Raw genomic sequence first — 19,516 nt, 5'->3', positions numbered from 1 at the left:
TCAGTGAGCACAACCTCATTTAAGGGGGTTGAAAGTCTTCTGAACAACTTGTATTTTTGAGTGCTTGGCTAGTGTTGCAGTAAGGGTGATGCACGAGACCATAATAGGAGTGTTGTCACTGGGCAGCAGACAGGATGTTTAAACTGCAGAGATGGACTGGGGAAGGAGCTGAAAGAAGAGCAGGAAATTCCCAGATACCTGAAAGGATGCAACTAAATGTGTAAGTTGATCTTTTCTTTGGAACTGACTCTTATGTGAGCTGCTCTAAGTTGGGAGAATTCATCTCATATGATGGGTTCCACTGAATAAGTTTTAAATGTTTTGCTAGTTTTAAATGTTTTGTTATTTTACCCTTAAGCAGCTTGTTTATGAAAAAAGCAAATTTGAAAATATATTTAGTTCTAAAATATTTCTCATTCTGACTATTCCGCAAATTACCTTTCAGAAAGATGTTGCACAGCAAAGGAAACTCTGATTTTCATCAGAGCAGGGTAACTGTGCATTGACTTTCTGTTCACACAAAAACCATTTGACATTAACGCCACCATACTGGGCTGAGCAAGACTATTTGCAGACTAGCAACACAGAAGATATAGTACTTTGGTATGACAGGATTTCTACAAAGACATGTAAATGAGAATATAAGTATTAAAAATAAATTGTATTCATCCTTACTTGGCTTAACCCCTCCATGCTAGATACCTGCTGGGCTTTGTGGGTGCAGGCCTGCGTGCAACTGTTGGCATTTCTGGATGTGCAGATGGAACTCCAGTGAACAAGAACAATCCACACTGGTGCTTAGAATTAAGTGCAACTGAAAAGTAAGTGCGTGCTTTAATTTTCTAAGGAAGGCTTGAAATTGCTTCTCTAAAACTCTGGGTTGTTTGGGTTTAATGGCTTTTAGATCTACATTTCCTTATAGTTCCATGTTTTATGGCTCTCTCTCTATGACTTGGTGCCTTCATTTTTCTATAGGTATAATTGCGTTAGCCCTACAAATATAATGTGCAACATGGCCCTGTAAAATGAAAGGGATGTTAAAGTTTCACTTTCTTTTACTCAAAGAAAGAAAAATGTTGGGGAATGAGTTAAATCAAGCACTTATTTTTCCCCTCAGAAAGAGAGATGAAATTTGCTGCTCTTAATAATCTCATTCCTGCACTGTTATTGTTACTGCGTGTCACATCTCACCCAGCTTTCATGGGGTGAAATGATTATACGCCCACTGTATTGAGTTCTGCCACAGTAAATTAATCTGCTTCGGTGCTGTTGCACTGTTAGGGCTCAGCTGTGTAAGCAAGAGGCTGATGTGTGCCTGGATTGTGGCATCACACAGGGTGAAGGAAGAGGAGGCAGCTTTGTGACTGTCAAGATTCCTACTGAAACATCCAGAAACAGTAAAGGATAATACTGGTCATTGTGTTGATTTTGATACACCATAGGCAGACTAACATGGTTGCATGAGGGAGGGAAGGAGAATGAGATCCTCAGGATACTGAGGAGAGTGTGCAGCAAGCTCACTGCCCTGAACTTCAAGAGAGCAGACTTTGGCCTCTTCAGGAACCTGCTTAGTAAGGTTCCATGGGATATAGCCTTAGAGGGCAGGGGGGCCCAAGACTGTTGGTTCATACTGAAGGATCACCTGCTACAAGCTCAGGAATGTTGCATCCGCACTAGAAGGAAGTGCAGCAGGAGGGCCAGGAGACCTCCTTGGATGGATAAGGAGCTGCTCAGGAAAATTCAAAGGAAAAAAGAGGCTTATAAAAGGTGGAAGCAAGGACAGGTGGCCTGGGAAGAATACAAGGATGTTGTCCGGGAAGCTAGGGACCAAGTTAGGAAAGCTAAGGCCCAGTTAGAATTAAACTTGACTAGGGATGTTAAGGATAACATGAAGGGATTCTATAGGTACGTAGCGAATAAAAGACAGACTAGGGACAATGTAGGCCCCCTCCGGAAGCTATCGGGAGAACTGGCTACCCTGAATTTGGAGAAGGCTGAGGTTCTTAATGACTTCTTTGCCTCGGTGTTCACTGGCAAAAGCTCTGACTGCACCACCCAAGTCTTAGAAGGCGGACGCAGGGACTGTAAGAATGAAGACCTTGGGGCCACTGTAGGAAAGGATCTGGTTCGAGACCATCTTAAAAACCTGAACATACACAAGTCCATGGGACCTGATAAAATCCATCCACGGGTCCTGAAGGAGCTGGCGAATGAAGTTGCTAAGCCACTGGCCATCATATTTGAAAAATCATGGCAGTCAGGTGAAGTTCCCGAGTGGAAAAAGGGAAATATAACCCCCATTTTCAAGAAGGGGAAAATGGATGATCTGGGGAATTACAGCCCAGTCAGTCTCACCTCTGTGCCTGGCAAAATCTTGGAGCAGATTCTCCTGGAAGGCCTGCTAAGGCACATGAAAAACAAGGAGGTGGTTGGTGACAGCCAGCATGGCTTCACTAAGGGGAAATCCTGCCTGACCAATTTGGTGGCCTTCTATGATGGGGCTACGGAACTGATGGACAGGGGCAGAGCAGTTGATGTCATCTACCTGGACTTGCAAAGCCTTTGACACTGACCCATACAACATCCTTGTCTCTAAATTGGAGAGACATCAATTTGATGGGTGGACCACTCGGTGGATAAAGAACTGGCTGGATGGCCGCATGCAAAGAGTTGTGGTCAATGGCTCAATGTCCGGCTGGAGACCGGTAATGAGTGGTGTCCCTCAGGGATCGGAGTTGGGACCACTCTTGTTCAACATCTTTGTCGGTGACATGGACAGTGGGATTGAGTGTGCCCTCAGCAAGTTTGCCGATGACAGCAAGTTGTGTGGTTCAGTTGATACGCTGGAGGGAAGGGATGCCATCCAGAGGGACCTCGACACGCTTGTGAGGTGGGCTGATGCCAACCTTATGAAGTTTAACCATGCCAAGTGCAAGGTCCTACACCTGGGTCAGAGCAATCCCAGGCACAGCTACAGGTTGGGCAGAGAAGAGATTCAGAGCAGCCCTGAGGAGAAGGACTTGGGGGTGTTGGTCGATGAGAAAATGAACATGAGCCGGCTTCAGTGTGCGCTCGCAGCCCAGAAAGCCAACTGTATCCTGGGCTGCATCATGAGGAGCGTGACCAGCAGGTCGAGGGAGGTGATCCTGCCCCTCTACTCTGCTCTTGTGAGACCTCACTTGCAGTATTGTGTGCAGTTCTGGTGTCCTCAACATAAAAAGGACATGGAACTGTTGGGACAAGTCCGGAGGAGGCCACGAGGATGATCAGGGGACTGGAGCACCTCCTGCATGAAGACAGGCTGAGAAAGTTGGGGCTGTTCAGCCTGGAGAAGAGAAGGCTGCGTGGAGACCACATAGCAGCCTTCCAGTATCTGAAGGGGGCCTACAAGGATGCTGGGGAGGGACTCTTCATCAGGGACTGTAGTGACAGGACAAGGGGTAACGGGTTCAAACTTAAACAGGGGAAGTTTAGATTAGATATAAGGAAGAAATTCTTTACTGAGAGGGTGGTGAGGCACTGGAATGGGTTGCCCAGGGAAGTTGTGAATGCTCCATCCCTGGCGGTGTTCAAGGTCAGGTTGGATGAGGCCTTTGGTGGCATGGTTTAGTGTGAGGTGTCCCTGTCCATGGCAGGGGGGTTGGAACTAGATGATCTTAGGGTCCTTTCCAACCCTAACTATTCTATGATTCTTATGTGTTTATATTTAATGCAATTAATATAACCCTACATCCAGATTTTCTATGAGCTCTGCTGAGTCATGAATCGCTTCAGAAAGAGTAGGACCCTGTACTGTTTCAGCTTTATTTTTGTGGGGAAGGAATGATGTCTTTCTATGGTTTAACATTTCATTATTTCACATTAGCCATTAGGTTTCTGTGTTCACCTCATAAAGCAGCTCTTTTAACACTAGAAATTCGGACAGCAGGATTCTGTGGAACTCTCCTGAAATACTCCTCCTAGTCAGCCTTCCTCATACCTGCATGATGACGGAAAAGATGAATGTCAGGACTATTGTTTGCAAATTGCCACATATCTATACAGCTGTTCAGCATTCTTCATATTCTGTGTTCATGAACACAGATAAATACAAGCCTGGAGTCTGTCTGAAGACCCAGCATGAGAAACCCACTCCCTGTTTTCAGTTGAGATATAGAATTCTTATTCAGGCATTGTCAGGAAATAGTTAATATCCCACACTAGGCAGAGTATTAAAAATGTGAAAATGCTCTGCCACAAGGAGAGTCAAGAATATTTTTTCAACCCCAGGCAGCTGTAATGAACTAGAGTGAAATATTTTTACATTTTTTTCTTTATTTTTAATTAGGAAGATTGGAAATCATAATTTGGAGAAGTTCATCTTAAGACTTTACTAAAATGAAGCACCCAGAAAGATCCAAGGGCTATGCATGCAGTCAGTAACAGGTCACCGTTACCTGTTAGCCTGAATTTGTCAATCAGAGGGACAAAGCTGTTAAGTACGCTCCGAATTCGGTACACTAATGGCGGAAACAAACACATTGTGTCAAGGTGAGCCAAATAGCAACAGAAAACATAGAAAAATGGCAGAACCCAAACACTGGCATTTGCAGTATCAATGAACCCAAGATCCCTATTTAAACAAGCATGTCTGCAGTATCATTAATGAGAAAGTTGTGACCAGGCTGATTTCTGAGAACCAGCCACAACCTACCAAAAATGTTAGCCCACAATTACAGCAGTGACTGCTGTTCTCAGTTGGGAAGCTGTGACTTGCTGCTAGTTGCACCTTTCTTGCCACATCCCATGGGATTGCTGAGAATGCCCATATTTTTAATAGTATTTTCAGTAGCTGCCACCATCCTGGTTCAGCCACCTCAGTGCCAGGGGGTGAATGGCAGCCTGAGTGTGCAGCACCTTATAGAGCGTATCTGGGAAGGCTCCCCTGCTGCTAAAATTGTCTGTTGTCATGGCAACTTAGCATTCAGCCATTGCTGCAGGAAGAGGTGACTCAGGGTCTTATGATCATTGAGAATGAAAAATGAGTCAATCTTTCCCTTCATTGTCACTAAGGCATGTTTGTCTCTAGCCACACTGGAATGGTGGATGAGATGTTACAGGATCACTCCATGGTGACGTACAGCATCACAGCATGAGGCATTCTACGGATTTGCATTGCTCAATTACTGTGTGACCTTGTACCTTAGTGCAGATACAGAGTTGGCTGCTGTAGATAAACTTACCTAGACCAAAGTAGATTCCGGTGGTTTCCAAGGAAGCAAAGGTGACCAAACCAGTTCCAAGAGAAATAGTCCAATCTAAGGCAACAAACTAAAGGTTTGGCTTTGATCACTTTTCCAGTGTGCAACAATTTATCATTCTGTTGAAGTCTTGCCTTACCTTTGTAGTAGTAGTAGCAAATTAGTAAAGCTCCAATTGCAAAGCAAAGAATTACAAAATGAAAGAATTCATCTGAAATAGAGAGGGGAAAATTAGGTCACAACTGCAGGCATGGCCCTTACAAATACACCTTAAGATATACTGTATCTACGGCTCAGTTAATACAGTCTATTTCCACAAGATGTCTTGTACACCAGATTCAATTACAAAACATCCATGCACGTGTTACAAGAAGCTGTGATGATTTTCATCAAGAAGCCTTGATGCATTTCAACAAAGTACTCATGTCAAAAACAGAGGGTTTTTTTGAACCAGAGATCTTATTTACGGACTAAGGTTTAACAGGGTTGACATCAATTGAATTAAAAGAAAGAAATAGATTTAAAAAGGTTACCATCCTTCCGTATGCCCATCCATCGAACTGTCCACTGATGGAGGCGAGTGTTCTCGTCATATCCTACAAAAAAGAAATGCCTTTTATCACCATGGAATTCTGAAATCGATTCTCAGAACACAATAGATGTAAAACTGTTCAAAGGAAAAGATCTATGAGCCTTTCAGCTCAAATTATCAATTTTTAAATCACCCCAAAAAGCAGGTTGGTTGTTTTTAAAAAGGCATAATCAGATGGTTGCATTAACAATACAGAATTATTTCAAAGCACTCTTGAGTCTTTTCTATCTAGTCTGAGACAACTGGTAGTCTCAGAATTAGTGGGAGTAAAGCAGTAGTACAAGGAAGCTTCAGTCTGATTCTTGGGTGCTTTGCACAACCACAGCCACCATAATACAACCATCTTCATTACCAAGCATATAAGAACCATCAATCTACTTATGCCTGATGCTGCAGTATTTCTGTACCTCCAAAATTAAGAACTGTAGCTTAGCTAGCTTACTGGTACATGGAAAGAATAACATAACAACAAGCTAGATATTTTTAGAGGCTTAAATAGAGAGTGTTTTGCTCAATGCCAGTTGTGTGCAGTTGCCAAATTGCGTTCTTTTTCCAACTGTATTGTCCCCAAGAGCTCAATGTTTTACCAGATCGCCAATGACATGTGCAGAGCAGGCTTTTTTCCTTTTTCTGTTTGTTGCTTACAGAAGACCCCTGGGCAGGCTGCTGTGTGTCAGCTTTGGGAGTTGATTCATCACTAGTTCTAGGTGCTGATTTCACTTATACTGGTCTGCGCATACAGGCAACCGCTGCCTGGCAGTGAACTTAATTTTCTCTAAAGATGTAACAGGCGAGTACTGGAAATGTATTCCAAATGAGCTATAGGCTCTTGCTGCTGTGCTTTTAAACCATGAAGCAACTCAACTTTGCCAAAAAAGTCTGGTTTGGGTCACCTGATACTGGAGCCATATTTTTAATTTCTTGATTATTTCAGCATTCTGGATTGAACAAGTTCTGGTTTGGGGACAAACTCAGTTATTTGGTTATTAATGTTAACATAGTGTTGCACTAGCCTGACTAGTTCCTCTCTGCACTTGTATAAATGATCCACAGATGCAGAATTTATCAGAATACCAGTTCATGCTCGGTGAGTTCTGTATTATTCTGCCTCCTAAATGCAATAGTCCCACTGCACCTTTGTGTCATGGGATGACTTGCAGGGTATTTCTTCTATTAATGCATTTTAATAACTATTCTCAAATTTCCACCTTTTGATAAGGAAACATCTGGGTATCAAGGAGCCATCATCACTAATCAAAACTTACAAAAAAAACTTACAAAAAGCACCCACAAAAAAAAAGCTTCTGCTTGTTTGTACTTACCACCTGCAATTGAATCGTCTCTTCTGGTAATCTCTGAAAAGCAACATAGTTTCCTTATTTCTGATGGTAAAATACAAATACCTTGTTTCCCATCATTATCAGCACTAGCAAGCACAGGCAGTATTTGCATATTTGGTGACTCAGTATAGACAAAACGTTACTTGAAAGTGCTAGGAAATTAGGGAAGTTAAAAGAGCCCAAGAACAGATAACAATAAAACTGACTTGTCACAGTGATCCTGGGTCCTTTGAAACAGTTGGGCAGTAAGAGATTGATGAGCTCCGTGTCCAGTTGCTAGAACTGAAGCTAGAACCAAACTGGACGGGTGTTTTTTAATATATAAGCACAACAGAAAGAAGAAACTATAGTTAGAGTCTTCCTTTCAGGAGGATGAGGTTATGTGGGAATGTTTACCTGGATCTGTGTAGGGAACGACCTCTGCTGGTACACCTAAAATATTACACATAGATGATACTGATTAATGCCCTGATGAATACACATAGCTTGCCACCAGTCCTAGCCCATGCACCTCTATTGAAATTAGTGTGATTGTGTAAAAGTGGCAAGGCAGATCCCAGTTCCAGCTATTCAAGAGGGCATCTTAGCAGTGGGTTATGCAGTATGAAAGCAGGAAACATAAATGGATTATTAACCCCTCACATTCCATCTCTCAATATCTGGGGTCAGGTAGAATCAGACTCCTGTGAGAAAAATTAGATCTCCTAAAGTCAGTTTAAATGAGCCAGCCTTACATCTGAGCTCAGATCAATTTAAGACATTAAGTGACTAAAGCTTTAATTGTTTTATATATGTGTTTCTACACCGTAAGCTGACAGCTATTTCTGTGTGTTGACACAGCACATTTTCTTCATCTGCATAGTACTTATTTTCCATTTTTCCTTTGGGAGGAAAGGAAAAGCCTTGGGAAGGAGACCCAAGGTGTGGTTCTCACTGATCTCTGGTCAGTGCTGAGGGCTGACTGCAGCCCCCGTAAGTAGTGGCTGTGACAGGTATTTTCAAAGCTCTTTTGCTGCATTTCAATGGCAGTGGTGCAGATCCAGGCAGCAGGACTTCTCCCATCACAGCAGGTTTTGCTGTTCTCCTGGTTAAACTCTAAGCACAGGACATGGGTAAGCATTGGTATGACTTGAGCTTCATCTTGTAGGAAATGCCTTTCCTATGGCCAGATTCTGACTGGTCATTTTCCTATGTCTGTACAGGCTAATATACCTTTGCTCAAAATCAAACCAAAGAATGCCAGAAATTATCCATTTTTTCTTGTTTATATTGGTTATCTTTAGTAAAAACAATACTGTTGTGACTTTGTCCTACCTCCAAGTAATTGGCCTTCAGTCTTCTGTCTTCCTAAATCTTCCCCATCACTATCTGGGTAGACAAAGTGGGTTTTCATCAGATTGAAGAAAAATGTGCCAGCAGTATCAGAAACAACAGCACTATAGCTGTTTGCTCATAATATAATAATAGCTGTAGGATATGTAGGTAAAAATTAAGGCTTTGAAATGCAAGAATCGTTGTCAGGTGCTTTTGCCTCACAGCTCTCTGCCAAGCTGTCTGAATAGGAGAAAACCAGCAAAATCTGAAGTTGGAATAATTTGTATAAAGGGGTGTAGCGAGAAAGTTCTTACTTGAAACAGGAACATCAGCACTGTTCATGTAAGTACCATGGCACTGGCAGCTCCTACAGTACACTGACTGTTCTTTGCCTCCCCCTGTAACACAGGCTTCAGTTGGACTATAAGCACTGAAGATCATAGAAGTTACGACTTTTTATTTGGGAAGAAATCTTGCAGTAGAATTCCATGTTTCTGAAACCTCCAACTTCCACAAGAACAGGAGGCAGCCACTATTTGGCGATAATGAATCTGGACCTACTGATTGTTTTCTCTGTTCTCTCTTTTGCACAATTTCTCACTATTTTTTCCAGAGTTCTGCAGAATTGCTACAGAACTGCTGCAAGTCTGATGTGAATCTGTCATTGAAAGTGCAATCAGATTAAATTACGTATCAGTGAAAAATAAAATAAATCCTCTTTACCTTGTGTATCTTCATCTGTGGACTCCTGGGATGAGTTTTCAGTCTTTTTATCCCCTTGTGAATGCACAAGATTCCTTTCTAATCTCTTCAGGAGTTTCAGTTTTTCATCTGTTTTATCAATAGAGAAAAAGGTATTAGAAACAACTGTTCACATTTACTCTCTTTTACAATGACAGAGTTCACAATGGTTGAATTAAAAGTTGTCTATTGGGAAATCAGACCCTTAGTCTTATTTCAGCCATGGTTTTTGCACACAAAGAGTAAGTACAAAGCATTAGAGATTAAAACATCATACACACTACTGTTTAGACTTCCCTAAAAGAGTGTGGGAGATGCCTAAAGTTTCATATTCGTGCCTTTAATTTACTCATAATGCTACCTCTATGAAAACTCCCATTCCCTGAAGCAATAGCAGCTGCAGCTGAAAGATGCTTTAGTTGGAAAATAGTTGCTCACCCTTCCCTGGGTTACTTCTCCCTTCACCCTGACTTCTCCAAGATTGCCTGTGGTCATGCCGTAGTGCCAGCACCCTCTTGTGGCATAAGAGCAGAGCCCTCAAAGCCAGCCAGGCCAAATCACTGGGAGGAGAAACCTCCCCTTCATGAACATGTCTGATCAAGGCAAAAAGGGGAACAGAATCTCCTTAAGGGTATCCAGTTAAATTCGGGGTCATCTTAATGAGTGTAGCTTTGTAATCTATTAAAAAAAGACAATTAATGATTTTATGGACCCTGTGGAACTGCACTTAAGTTTCTTACTGCACACCCAAGCATGAGAAATGCAGTGGAGTCTATTTGACCCTTGCTGCCAGGTTTAGCACCCTGAGTGGCTCTATCTTCTATCCATTAGATGTGCTCCTACAGTCACTCGCAAAAATATTTTCAGTGGCTCAGCTTGGATTTCTCACCGCTCTGAGAGCTCAGGGAGGTCCAGGCTGGCTGGATAAAGCCCGTGCAAAAAAGTGTCCAAAGTGTCATGAATCCAGTTAGACAGGAAAAACCAGGACATAACTTTGAGTCAGAGAAATTTCTTTGGCATCACTATGCCAGGATATCCTCTCTCCCTGAATACATGCGGTTTTTTCCCTGAGAAGAAGTGAAATCAAACTAAAGTAAAATACTTTCTTTGGCTCCCATTATCACCATGCCTGACTTTCCTAAGCAGTACTTTAGACATTTTAGCTGTTCACTAATTTCACTTCCAAGCATTTTCAAACTAATGTCAAGTCCCACTGGCACTGCAGTAATTTTGACAAAATAGCTGACGTGCAGCTGGGTAGGACTCACCCTTTCCCTTGGAGCTGGGCAGCTGCCTGTATTCAGATGGGTTCCTTGTCTTCAGCAAGAGGTAGAGAACAGTCATGGCCCTCACTCCTTCCTCCTCTATGGCTCTCAGGCAGGTTTCACAGCCTGCAGGTGGGACATTGCAGTTGTTGACGAGCTGAAAGAAAAGTAAGTAAATGGCAAATAGTCCTACCAACAAAACATTACCTGTAAAAACATGCCCCGCTATATAAATGAATGTATCCTGCCCCATCTGTCGGAAAGGTAATCGCCTGATCCTACTACACAACAGGGAAATCAGGGACAGAGTAATGCCAAAGATGGGAAGAGAATGCAAAATCGATTCAGCAACTCATAGCTGAGCCATAAACTTGAAAAAACCCATTGTGTACAACAGTGAACTGTCTAAAGAGCTAGAGAAATACAGGGTGTGATAATAGACATGGAATCTCTGCAGTATCTTACAGCAAAAATGTCACTAACAATGGTCCTGCCTTGAAAACTAAGCTGGACAGATCCTGAGGAGTTTACACAAAGGCAGTTATTTTTGCACACGGAGAACAATGAAGGAAAAACCAGGGGCCTGAGTCTCATTTATCTAAGTGCCGTTCTACAGCACTTCCATATTTTAGATACGTTTTAGCATATCAACTAATTAGATTGTATGTTTTCTCTCTCCAAATTACAAAAGTATATCTGTATAACAATGTGTTTCAAAGGAAGCACGTGTCTTTAGTAACTTACACTCTTGTCTTCAGTACTCAGGACAGGTGGGTTGATAGTGGCTAAACATTTTACAAGTGATTCCCAGAAGGACTTGTTTGTTTTCTCATGATTCTGCAAGTAACTGGCATCAGCAGTAAAAGCCCTCCGGAAAATGTCTGGGAGGGAAAACAAGCAAATCACTGTGCAGCAATAGAGGTGGGTTGCAGGGCAGTGTTCTTACCATGCTCAGCACAGATATGATGACAGACATCAGACTCTCAATACACTGCCCAGCATCCGCACATGAGTGTAGAGGAAACAGCAGTGCTGTGTTACATAAAGCAACTCAGTCTGGCAGAAATCAGTAGAAAAATTTCAACAGCCCATACAAATTACTGATGCCTTTGTCTCAGAGAAGCAAGGGAAGTATTCCTGGCTATTTAATGGATATTTATTCTGACCATGCTGTTTTACAGACAGGCAGAAAGGGCTGGATACCAGGTTATTGAGACAGCTCATCAGGCATTTAATGCACAACAAAATCTACTTCAGTCATCTGAATTCCCACCAGCACACACCCAATGCCTGATGAGAAGCCTGTGGAATTGCTGGGAACTGACTGCTGGTCTCTTTTTACAAGCAAGGAGATGGAGTGTGTTTTTAGAGGAAACAAGTTTTCTTGACTCATAACCACTCTAGCAAACACTGCTGTGTAGTGTGAATGAGCCTAAGCTTTGATCTTTGTGCACTACACTTACCTTGCTGCTCTTCAGTGAGGTCTGGGAGTAGGACATTCAAGTTCTCCATCGCTGTGCCTGTTCAAAGAGTTAAAAAAAGTGTGTTAGAAACAGATCACTGGTTTTCTGAGTTAGATTTGATTTTTTGCAAACGTGGCATCTATCTCTAGGCACTTTAGTTTTGAAATCCCTTCTCTGTTGCAATGGGAGTTTTACATCATGATTCATTTACCTTCCAGCGACACCTCTGAGTGAGTCTCGCTGAGCTGGCCTTTGGTTATTAAGGAAGAACAAATGTCTGATCATCATGAGTAAAACGAAAAGAAATGACCTGATCATTCATGTTGTTTTTTTACAACGACCAAGATGTCTAATTAACTACTTACAACAGATAGAATCACAGAATAGTTAGGGTTGGAAAGGACCCTAAGATCATCTAGTTCCAACCCCCCTGCCATGGAAAGGGACACCTCACACTAAACCATGTCACCCAAGGCCTCATCCAACCTGACCTTGAACACCGCCAGGGATGGAGCATTCACGACCTCCCTGGGCAACCCATTCCAGTGCCTCACCACCCTAACAGTAAAGAATTTCTTCCTTAGATCCAATCTAAACTTCCCCTGTTTAAGTTTGAACCCATTACCCCTTGTCCTGTCACTACAGTCCTTGATGAAGAGTCCCTCCCCAGCATCCTTGTAGGCCCCCTTCAGATACTGGAAGGCTGCTATGAGGTCTCCACGCAGCCTTCTCTTCTGCAGGCTGAACAGCCCCAACTTTCTCAGCCTGTCTTCATTCAGGAGATGCTCCAGTCCCCTGATCATCCTCGTGGCCTCCTCTGGACTTGTTCCAACAGTTCCATGTCCTTTTCATGTTGAGGACACCAGAACTGCACACAATACTGCAAGTGAGGTCTCACGAGAGCAGAGTAGAGGGGCAGGATCACCTCCTTTGACCTGCTGGTCACACTCCTTTTGATGCAGCCCAGGACACGGTTGGCTTTCTGGGCTGCAAGCGCACACTGAAGCCAGCTCATGTTCATTTTCTCATCGACCAACATCCCCAAGTCCTTCTCCTCAGGGCTGCTCTGAATCTCTTCTCTGCCCAACCTGTAGCTGTGCCTGGGATTGCTCCGACCCAGGTGTAGGACCTTGCACTTGGCATGGTTAAACTTCATAAGGTTGGCATCAGCCCACCTCACAAGCGTGTCGAGGTCCCTCTGGATGGCATCCCTTCCCTCCAGCGTATCAACCAAACCACACAGCTTGCTGTCATCGGCAAACTTGCTGAGGGCGCCCTCAATCCCACTGTCCATGTCTCCGACAAAGATGTTGAACAAGAGTGGTCCCAACTCCGATCCCTGAGGGACAGCACTTGTTACTGGTCTCCAGCCGGACATTGAGCCATTGACCACAACTCTTTGCATGCGGCCATCCAGCCAGTTCTTTATCCACCGAGTGGTCCACCCATCAAATTGATGTCTCTCCAATTTAGAGACAAGGATGTTGTGTGGGACAGTGTCAAAGGCTTTGCAAGTCCAGGTAGATGACAACTACTAAATGTCAACTGCTCTGCCCCTGTCCATCAGTTCCGTAGCCCCATCATAGAAGGCCACCAAATTGGTCAGGCAGGATTTCCTGATGTGAGTAACAGGCCCTGTTCCATTCACAAAGCAATGTTTATTCTGTGCCTTTTACATCCTTATACTTACAATGTACTAATTAGGGAAGATAGATAGTGAAAATAGTTCATAGGAAAGCCCTACAAGATTTAGAACCCTTGGCACCCAGAAGACTTTGACACTTCAACATCTGTTCTTCCCACGCTGTCATGGAAAGAAGATTTCCACTAACTTTAAGTTTATGAATTACAAAATTGTGTCCATCTCAGATTTCTGGTATTTTCACAGAAACAAAGCTTTCTGACATCTCCAAAATTCAGTATTTCCTTTTGTTTTGCTAAACTCACCCCGAAATTTTGGGTTGAGGCTGTTTTATTCTGATGATGCATTTTTTGTGGTTCTGAACAGTTGCCTCTGCCCATCATGGTCCAGTATCCTGCTCTGACTGCATCCCCTCTCATACAGCATCTCAACTAAGATACTATTGTACTAAGAGATGCAAAAATTCTTGGGGAGCCTGAAATAGTTTCCACTATGCAGGGCGCAATAGAAAAACCGTTTATACCCCCACACATTTTCTTACAATACGACTTTTGAGTCCATTCAACAAAACACTTCCAATCAAGCAATTTGATACCTAAGTATTTCCTTTTCATTTTCCAGATGGAGAACTGTTTCTTTTCCAACAGGCAGTTTCAGTTCTTTAAAGCCCCATCAGATCAGTCAGAAAAATATTCTAATACAAAACCCAAACCAGGCCCAGAGAATACCTTCAGAAGGACAGTGTAACACACAAGCAAACCTATCTTCATTCTGGAAATAGAACAACTTTTTAGTATACCAGTTCTGAGATAAAAGAAATTGGACACAGAGACTCCAAAATAGCTGCAAAACCCATGCCTCCTTTGGAACGAGGGCAGAGGTCCCATATTCCTGGTATGTTGGTTTTTCCAGGGGCTTTCTTCTTTCCTAGCCTGCAAACGTGCTCTTCAAGTGATAAGGTCCTTAGTGTGAAACTCTTTTTAGCCACTGGTTTGCTGTTTGGTTCTGGGAAAGTTACACAACCCCTTTATCCATTTTTAAAGGCTAAGCCCAGAAAACTGCTTATCTGCCTTCCTAGGTCTACTGTGAGAAAACAATTTAAAATCTTAAATAAATTGTTCCTGATAATGACTCTATGCAAGATACCTAAAATAGCAGATAATACCTTGTATTTAACCACCTGATAGAATACCTGGAAAGACTGGCAACTTTTTGGACAAACAAGCTTTGAACTCTATCAATTAGTCTAATAGAATTTTTTACCTCTCCCACGAGCCCTGCCTGACTTGCAGCCTTTGCTGCTGCAGCTGTGGCAGCAGCACCGTGTGACAAAGGCTGGCAATGTGAGACTGTGAGCACCCCATAGGGAATGCAGGAAATGCATCTGTCCTCTCTGCCCTTGTAAGCAACAGCCGATGTTGAAACACAGGAACCCAACATACCACACCCTGGATAAACTTGTTTCTGGCTGCACAATAAAGAGAGTAATTTCTGTGTCATTGTGTATCCCTAGCTATGGTTTTCAGCCTTTCTCAGTATCTTTCTTGTCTCCCTATTTACTCATACCTTGCAACAATGTTTGCTTTTGTAAGCTATACCCTTTAGGCCTCTCTGTGGAATGCATGGTTGAAACACCAGGCCTAAAGGAACAAGAATTACTTTAAATATAAAAATTTCTTTTTTAACTGATGAATTGCCTTTCATAAACATATTTATAAACATCCACATATTTTACTATTGAGTGAAATTCAGGAGGTTTGTCTTTGGTGCTCCCAATACCTAGTGAAGGCCACTTCCATTGGCACATTTGATGCATGTTGCTATTCCTGTGACATGAACCTGTCGCAGCAGCTGCCTTATGCTGGCTTTGCATCATCCCAAAGACAAAATGAGCAGGTAGGCACTAGCAGATCTGTCCCACTACGCACAAAGAGTAGATTTAACACTGAAGGCAGATGAAACACTGTCAACCTTATTTGCTCTCAGACTAATTTACCTTAAAACCAGACTGCTCAGCTGTACCAGCAGCAGAAGCACATTTGCCTAATGCATTTATGCACCCCATTATGATAAGCCCCTATTGCCACAAGAGAAGCAGCCAGCATCTGCTCCCATCTCCCTTTCTGTGCCTCCAAGCAAAGCCCAGTCACCAAGGTTTACATCAATAAGGAAGTTGGGTACCTAATTTCTGTTAGACTATGGACAATTAATTCCCCTGTGGCTCTTCTGGAAAGAAAATCAGATCTAAACAAAGGATAAGTACAGGCACTTAATTATTGTATGTTTTTAAAGTGATTTAGTTGATTATACTTCATAATGAGAGAAAGATGATGATAGACTGGCATTCCAGCCTCACCATGAGCTCACTGAGGAATGACACAAGCAACAGACATCATCTTGCTTTCCTCCACAGTAAATCAGAACTTAATTGCAGTGAGGTCTTTTCAACATGGCAGAATAAGATTTGTGTGCAGTCAGACTTCTCCTAGTTGTTTAAAAAGTGAGGTTAATAACCACTGTACACAACAACTTTTTGCTTAGCTGCTGATACATATCTGAGTGAAATTGTACAATGGGATAGCAAAAAATACAAATAAAGTGAAATAAAACTGTTTTGCTTCAAGACAAAAACCAGATAATCCTAAACCTTTTTCCTTTGGAACTACTTTCACCTTTTATTTTAAGTTACATGATTACAACAGATCTTGCTAAATTTCACTTTAAATATAAACACTAAGTCCCTCCCTGCCCTCTTCTCACACCAAACCAAACCAACTTTATAAAGCACACCTGCAAGTCTCAGGTAGATCCTAGCAGCTGGTTCCACAGACGATGTCCTGGAGGGCTGTGGCTATGGTGAAAGCTGGTAGCTTCTTCCAGCAAGACAACAAAAACTGATCCGCACCAGCTCAGTCTGAAACTGCTCCTACTCTAGGCTCCTTGGGCAATGCCAGCAGCAAGATAACTGCTATTCATCTGCTTGCCTTCCTGTTGTCAAATACAGTTGAAATGCAACAGAGAAGTAGCAAAACTCAAAGACCTCTGTGTGACTGGCCCCGCGGAGTGGGGAGTAGTCATAGCCCATCCACCCCTTGCCACAGCACTGGCACTTCCTCCCTCAGCTCTCACAGCAAGCCCAGACATGGTGGCCACGCTGCTGCCAACCTGAGTTGGTTTGCTGCCTGTTTTCCAGCTGTGCTGGAAAATGAATGTCAGTGCTCCCATATGCATTTACATACACCATTTGAAATTACCTGGTTTGTATTTCTCCTTATGCACTGCGTGCTCCTCTCTGTAGTCCTTGGAAAGCTCTGAAGGGAAGAAAATGAGCTCATCAGAAGCCAGAAGAGCTCATGTTTGTAGTCTGAGTAAAGTTAAGGCAAATAAGTCTTCATCTACACATAAAGTGCAGGGATTGCCACAAGGATTTTGTAAAAAAACAAAACAAAACGATTTTTTTTTTTTTTTTTTTTTAAAGATAAATCCAGTCAAGAAGACACAGAGGTTACAGGGAAGCCCTCTGGCTCACACCCACAACACCACAACCCCTTGTAAAGCAGTGTGATACCTCAGGGAGTTACCAACAACCCAGCAGTGTACCAAGAGCCAGGACACAACCCTGAAATGCCCTTGGTCTCAACCACACGATGCTCCCAAACCCCTCCCTGGCAATTACCTGCAGGGCCATGCGGTGGTTCAGGATCCCGGGGCAGGCATGTGATAGCAGGTGGGCAGGAAGGCATCGGGGATAGCGTTGGGGCCTCACGTGGCCGTCCTGACTCACAAGGAGAGCAGTGGCTGCTCCACATCGTCCTCTGCCCAGCGGCAGCCACACTCCAGGAGTGGTGGGAGGAGCTGAGTGCCTCTACTGAAGCAGCCGAGGGCTGATCCCACTCGTGTGCTGCAGAGGAGCTGGGTGGCCTCCTGGACTAACACAGCAGTCCAGACTAGCTGGGACCCCCAGCCCTGCCTACAGCTGCTCCAGCACCGTGACCCTTTTGAGGCAGGAGGTCTGGGTCCACGGGGATTCCATGATGGCAGTTTGGAGGCCCGGGTATGATGACCTCCTGCTCAGAGTGTCCCGAGCCTCAGGCAATGCCTATGCAGGAAGGAAGGAGATAGGTGGGTTTCATACCACACTCATCAGGAATTGGACGTTACCAGCAGAGGTCAGGTCCAGCATGATCTCCTGCTGTGTTTGCAGCTGGCTGGGTTAAGAACAAAGTGGAGCAGCCTGCACTGAATGCCGGGAGCCACCCAGGTTACGAGGGGCAGTTTACTGCTCCTCAGTTTACCATTTACTCCCAGATCCACTCTGCTTGGGCCAGCCCTCAGCCCTTGGACACAATCCATTTCCCCAACCTGCTCTGCTTTAGTTATCAGACAGGAATCTCAATACCTGCATCAGCTGAGGCAAAGAAAATACTAGTGTTTCCTAAGCAAACCTCCCCAGCCTAGCTTTTGCTTTCACTATGACCAGGAGTCTCTCACGCCTCACCATGCACCCTTAGACTCCCACCTGAACCTTCGTCAGGTACAAAAGTTCACATTGAGGCATTTGTCAAATTAAGCTAATGGCTTCACCTTGGTGCAGTGTGCAAGAGCAGGTTGTGCACATTCCCTCTGATCTCCATGTACCAATTCTTCTGGAGTGACTGGGACATAGAGAAAGTAATTTGGACTTCTTGTAGGAGGTGTGCATTGAGCTTTTCCTTTGACAGTTTGGTACTTCTTTTTGATTGTTTGGGGGTTTTTAAAGCAGGGAGTTTCACCGGTTTTCCGTAAGTGCCCATTCAAGTGCTTTGTCTCACTTACCCTGACGTATTTAATTATATGTTATGTTTAACACTCAAAGCAGCTAATACCATCCCATCTGCTTTTGCTGGGAGAATATTATCTAATTTATTAGATTGCTTTATCATGCATTACGTGTTTACTTTGCCCTTTGCTGGGAACTGTCCTGTGAGTTATGCTAACGGTGAAATGGTGAACGTATGCTGGAAAAATCACTTCCAGGAGAGATTTAGAGACACAAAAGCAGCTCTCTGCTTGACAGTAATTGGAAACAGTGTGTGTGCAGGTCTGTCACCCAGGCAGATTGCATAAGAAATGCAGAAATACTCCTATGTGAGTGTAGGAGGGGCCCAGTGCTGGTACATATTCAGAGCAGTAATTGCTCGTTTAATCATCACATTTCTGACAGATTAAAACACTCCCATGACACGTCTTGCCCTACCCTGCTTTTATCCAGAGGGTTGCTTGAATTAGTCCCTTCTTGTGCATTTACTTAGTTGCTACTTTTTTTTCCCTTTAAATAAATTCTGCTTAAACAATTGTTGTGAGACAGCAAAGTAAGAGTAACTGAGGATTATGCTTCCCTGCCAGCTGCATCTTGCAGGCTACAGCTAGTCAAGAGATACCTTCCTGTTATTAAACTCCAAACACCTTTGAGAGAGAACAAGAACAGAAAAGCAACAAGTAGTAAGTGCACTCTCCTAACCCTCCACACTCTCACTGAATGAGTAACACCCTCTTATGCTGGGAGATCACAAGAGAGCAGCCATTTTGCCTTTGGCTCAGCTGAGAGGAAGTCCAAGGTTTAGCCAAGTAAGTTTTTGCAGAATCACATGGGAGTGGGTCCTGTTGTACCTTCCTGCTTTTGGAGATGATGTTTCTCATTCTGTCCCTTCTGTGGAATTACCTGCTATAATAACTTATTACCCTAATATTTCAAACCAATTGTCACATTTTTGCTAGAGCCTGTTAAATTTAAGAGCTAGGCCTTATTTAATTTTTAGCTACAAGCATTAGTTTCTTATCCTATACAGATCTTTTAGCATCTCTCCTAAACACCAAGAACCAAGCAGAACACTGTGCTTACCTCTATGGCTGATTGTTTCTTATTGTTTCCTTAAACTT

The 19,516-nt window shown here is 43.3% G+C and overlaps 1 protein-coding gene across 2 annotated transcripts; it reads right to left on the bottom strand.

Annotated features, from left to right (window-relative positions):
• Positions 1 to 3,864: 3,864 nt before the first annotated feature.
• TMEM40 (transmembrane protein 40) lies at positions 3,865 to 17,789 on the bottom strand. Of its 2 annotated transcripts, XM_080625779.1 has the most exons (14): positions 17,274 to 17,789; positions 16,852 to 16,908; positions 11,956 to 12,012; positions 11,237 to 11,373; positions 10,496 to 10,649; positions 9,210 to 9,317; positions 8,487 to 8,540; positions 7,569 to 7,604; positions 7,155 to 7,187; positions 5,774 to 5,836; positions 5,380 to 5,451; positions 5,223 to 5,297; positions 4,437 to 4,499; positions 3,865 to 3,979 (listed from the first exon to the last, which is right to left on the bottom strand). In XM_080625779.1, exons 1-14 carry the CDS (start codon positions 17,404 to 17,406, stop codon positions 3,960 to 3,962), a joined length of 1,062 nt encoding a protein of 353 aa, XP_080481905.1. In that variant the 5' UTR covers positions 17,407 to 17,789; the 3' UTR covers positions 3,865 to 3,959. The 2 variants fall into 2 exon arrangements, with proteins under 2 accessions (XP_080481905.1, XP_080481904.1); XM_080625778.1 differs by lacking the exon at positions 3,865 to 3,979 and having other exon boundaries at positions 4,165 to 4,499.
• Positions 17,790 to 19,516: the final 1,727 nt, after the last annotated feature.

The sequence above is a fragment of the Psittacula echo genome (genome assembly GCF_963264785.1).
Source record: "Psittacula echo genome assembly, chromosome: 9".
NCBI classification, from domain to species: domain Eukaryota; kingdom Metazoa; phylum Chordata; class Aves; order Psittaciformes; family Psittacidae; genus Psittacula; species Psittacula echo.
Note: the sequence above shows the minus strand (reverse complement) of the source record. Positions and strands in the feature narration are given on the sequence as shown.